At 32.9% G+C, this 3,186-nt stretch overlaps 1 protein-coding gene across 2 annotated transcripts; it reads right to left on the minus strand.

Annotated features, from left to right (window-relative positions):
- Nucleotides 1-227: 227 nt before the first annotated feature.
- Nucleotides 228-2,897, minus strand: LOC138854969 (zinc finger protein 271-like). 2 transcript variants are annotated; one of them, XM_070101272.1, is made up of 2 exons: nt 2,818-2,897; nt 228-2,122 (listed from the first exon to the last, which is right to left on the minus strand). In XM_070101272.1, the coding sequence occupies exon 2, from the start codon at nt 1,985-1,987 to the stop codon at nt 815-817; it is 1,173 nt and encodes a 390-aa protein (XP_069957373.1). In that variant the 5' UTR covers nt 1,988-2,122; nt 2,818-2,897; the 3' UTR covers nt 228-814. The 2 variants fall into 2 exon arrangements, with proteins under 2 accessions (XP_069957373.1, XP_069957372.1); XM_070101271.1 differs by having other exon boundaries at nt 228-2,358; nt 2,818-2,890.
- Nucleotides 2,898-3,186: the final 289 nt, after the last annotated feature.

Below are 3,186 nucleotides of genomic sequence, written 5' to 3' on the forward strand. Positions count from 1 at the left end.
AATTCGTACGTCAATATGTGTGTGACCAGCAGTAATAGCCTGGTTGATCCACCTCAAGGCCTGGTCATGAACTGGGCTATGGGGGTGTTGACCTCTGAACACCCTCCAGGTATACTCCAGGTATGGCTTTGTAATGCATGATTGATGAAAGGAACTTTGATGCTGAATACATAAATGATAAAATTGCTGAGACAAAGTTTAAAGACCAAGGGAAGGTTATTTAGAGCTTCTAAATTTTTGTTTTATTATTTTTCCAGCTGAAGCTGCACTGAAATTAGACACAATATCTGCAGTAGAGATCAAACACAGGCAAATTTGAGAAAAGCCACTCTATTGATGATAGTGAATGTATCTTTAATATTTAAAACTAGATTATACATAACCTTAAGTTAGAGAATGGGAAACTGATAAATAAAGATATATTATCAGAAATCAGGGGCAGTGCCAAGGGGAATAAGAGGGTGCTGATGCCCCCCAAAATTCCATGAGCCCCATAAACCTCCCAAGTAATAATGAGTTCCCTAGCCCCCTCTTCCAACCAGACTGCCATCCCTTAACCCCTCTTGTATAAAACTTATGGAGTTACAACTGACTGCTAAAACCAGTGCAACAAAACACCTGAGAATATGAAATCATAACAGTGGAAAATATCACAAAGTCAGTCATCACAGTCAGAACCCAAATATTCAACATCATAAGGTTTTTGCCACTTCTAATCCATAACTTTCATGACACTAATTTAAGTTTTATTTTTGTTAAGTCTTATCTAATTTCAACTGGTTAAAAGACATGCCTTACAGAAAAATGACTTTAATTAATACGGCTGTTCTTCTCCATGAACTCGAATATGTTTTAAGAGATCTGATTTTTGCTTTAATACTGAATGATCTCCTGTATGCTTTAAAAGACCAGATATATTGTTAAAGCCTTTTAGACACACTGAACACTGATATGGTGTTTCTTTGATATGAACTTTCAAATGTATTACTAGATTATATTTTTGAGAAAAGCTTTTAAGACACACTGAACATTTATATGGTTTTTCCCCTGTATGAACTCTGATATGTTTTACTAGAGCTGAATTATCTAGAAAGCTTTTTAGACATTCAAAACACTGGTATGGTTTTTCTCCTGTATGACGTCTCATATGTTTTAATAAAGCTGATTTTTCCATAAAACCTTTTAGACACTGTGAACACTGATGAGGTTTTTCTCCTGTATGAACACCAGTATGTCTTACTAAAGCTGATTTACGTGAAAAATCTCTTAAACATTGTGAGCACTGATACGGTTTCCCTTCTGTATGAATTTTCATGTGTTTTAAAAAATTTGACTGATGTGAATAGTCTTTTAAACACACCTGACACTGATATGGTTTCTCTTTTGTATGAACTCTCATGTGATTTAATAGGGCATATTTATCTTTAAAGGCTTTTATACATTCTGAACACTGGTATGGTTTTTCTCCAGTATGAAGTTTGATATGCTTTACTAGAGCCGATTTATGTGAAAAATCTTTAGAACACTCTGAACATTTATATGGCCGCTCTCCTGTATGAATTCTCATGTGCTGAATTAGACCTGAATTCTGTTGAAAGTACTTTAAACACTCTAAACACTGATAAGGTTTCTCCCCTGTATGAACTCTCATATGTTTTATCAGATTTGACTTATGTGTAAATTCTTTTAAACAATCTGAACAATGATATGGTTTCTCTCCTGTATGAAGTCTCTTATGAGTTACAAGAGCTGATTGATCTGAAAATTTTTTTTGACACACTGAACACTGATATGGCTTTTCACCTGTGTGGATTCTCATATGGCTTACTAGAACTGATCTATGTGAAAATTTTTTTAGACATACTGAGCACTTATATGGTTTCTCCCCTGTATGAACTCTTAAATGTGTTTCTAAATGATATTTTCGAGAAAAAAGCTTCAGACATTCTAAGCACTGATATGGCTTCTCTCCTATATTAGCACTCATATTTTACCTAATTTTTTAAACTGAAAACACATATATCTCCTCTTCTGTGAGCTCTCAAGTAATTTATAAGATTTTGGAGATAACTTGTTAAAGATCTTAACTCTTAAATTATATCTTTGTTGAAACTCTTGTGTGCTGCAAAATCAGATTTATTTAAAACAGTTAACACACCCTCAACACTTATGTGGTTCACCTGTTGTGCAAATCTGCTAAAGTCATTGCAGGTTTCTGTGAATTTCTTTTATATAATGGATACTAATGTAGTTTCATCATAAAGCATTCATATTTGGTCCAAAAATCTTACTTTCACCATTTCATTAAGATTATAATTACTGTATTTCCAAGAAGTACTAGAGTTCACTATTTAACAGCTGTAAAATTTATACACATTTTGTTAATAATTAATACCAAAGTCTTCAAAGAAATCATTAATAAAGATTTAAATATGAAAATTGCATTTGTCATCAAGGTGAAATGTTGAATATCAAAATGGTATACAATACCAACAGGTTGGTACCTACCAAGGTGAAATGTTGTGTATTAGATTATGATGCAAGTACAGTACAGTAAACATCTAATATGTGACGGTTTTACTGCACTGTGTAATAATACTGCACACAATATTTACATTAATGGAGATTAATTACATCCACAGGCTGTATGCATGTATAGTGTTTACTTGTAGTGGTCATGATGTTGAAATTTTAGAATGTCAAAAGTGTTACTACTATATATTTAGCACTTTTGACCTGTAAATATGCTTTATGACACATTTTGCAGACATTATACGTGTAATATACATGTACATATTACATTTTTTTGCCACTTACATGAATTTAGGGTACCGAGAGCAAGTCTTCTGACATAATTCTTCTGATGAGAGCATGAGCTGCAAAGAAAAAAAAATGAATGATTATAGTCCAGAATTCAATTAATATAATTCAGTGCTCAATATTGAGCACTGAATGGCAAATTGCCAACAAGTATAAAGACAAGGCCACAAATTGCACAAGAAATAAGTCACTCTGACTTTTTCGAATTATCCTAGGTACCTTACACAATGTATGATAATTGTACTTATGTGTACCTGTGCCTAAATAAACTTACTTAATAAATGTTAATTGGGATATTTCAATCTGTGTAGAGCTTTATCAAGTCATGTCTTGATAAAGTTCTGTATAGAGGAAAAAGTAGTCCCA

The sequence above is a fragment of the Cherax quadricarinatus genome, chromosome 76 (genome assembly GCF_038502225.1).
Source record: "Cherax quadricarinatus isolate ZL_2023a chromosome 76, ASM3850222v1, whole genome shotgun sequence".
Classification (NCBI taxonomy): domain Eukaryota; kingdom Metazoa; phylum Arthropoda; class Malacostraca; order Decapoda; family Parastacidae; genus Cherax; species Cherax quadricarinatus.

What these genes read in the sequence shown, in the direction of transcription:
- LOC138854969 (XM_070101272.1), bottom strand. Translation starts at nt 1,987, where the DNA reads ATGAGTGCTAATATAGGAGAGAAGCCATATCAGTGCTTAGAATGTCTG.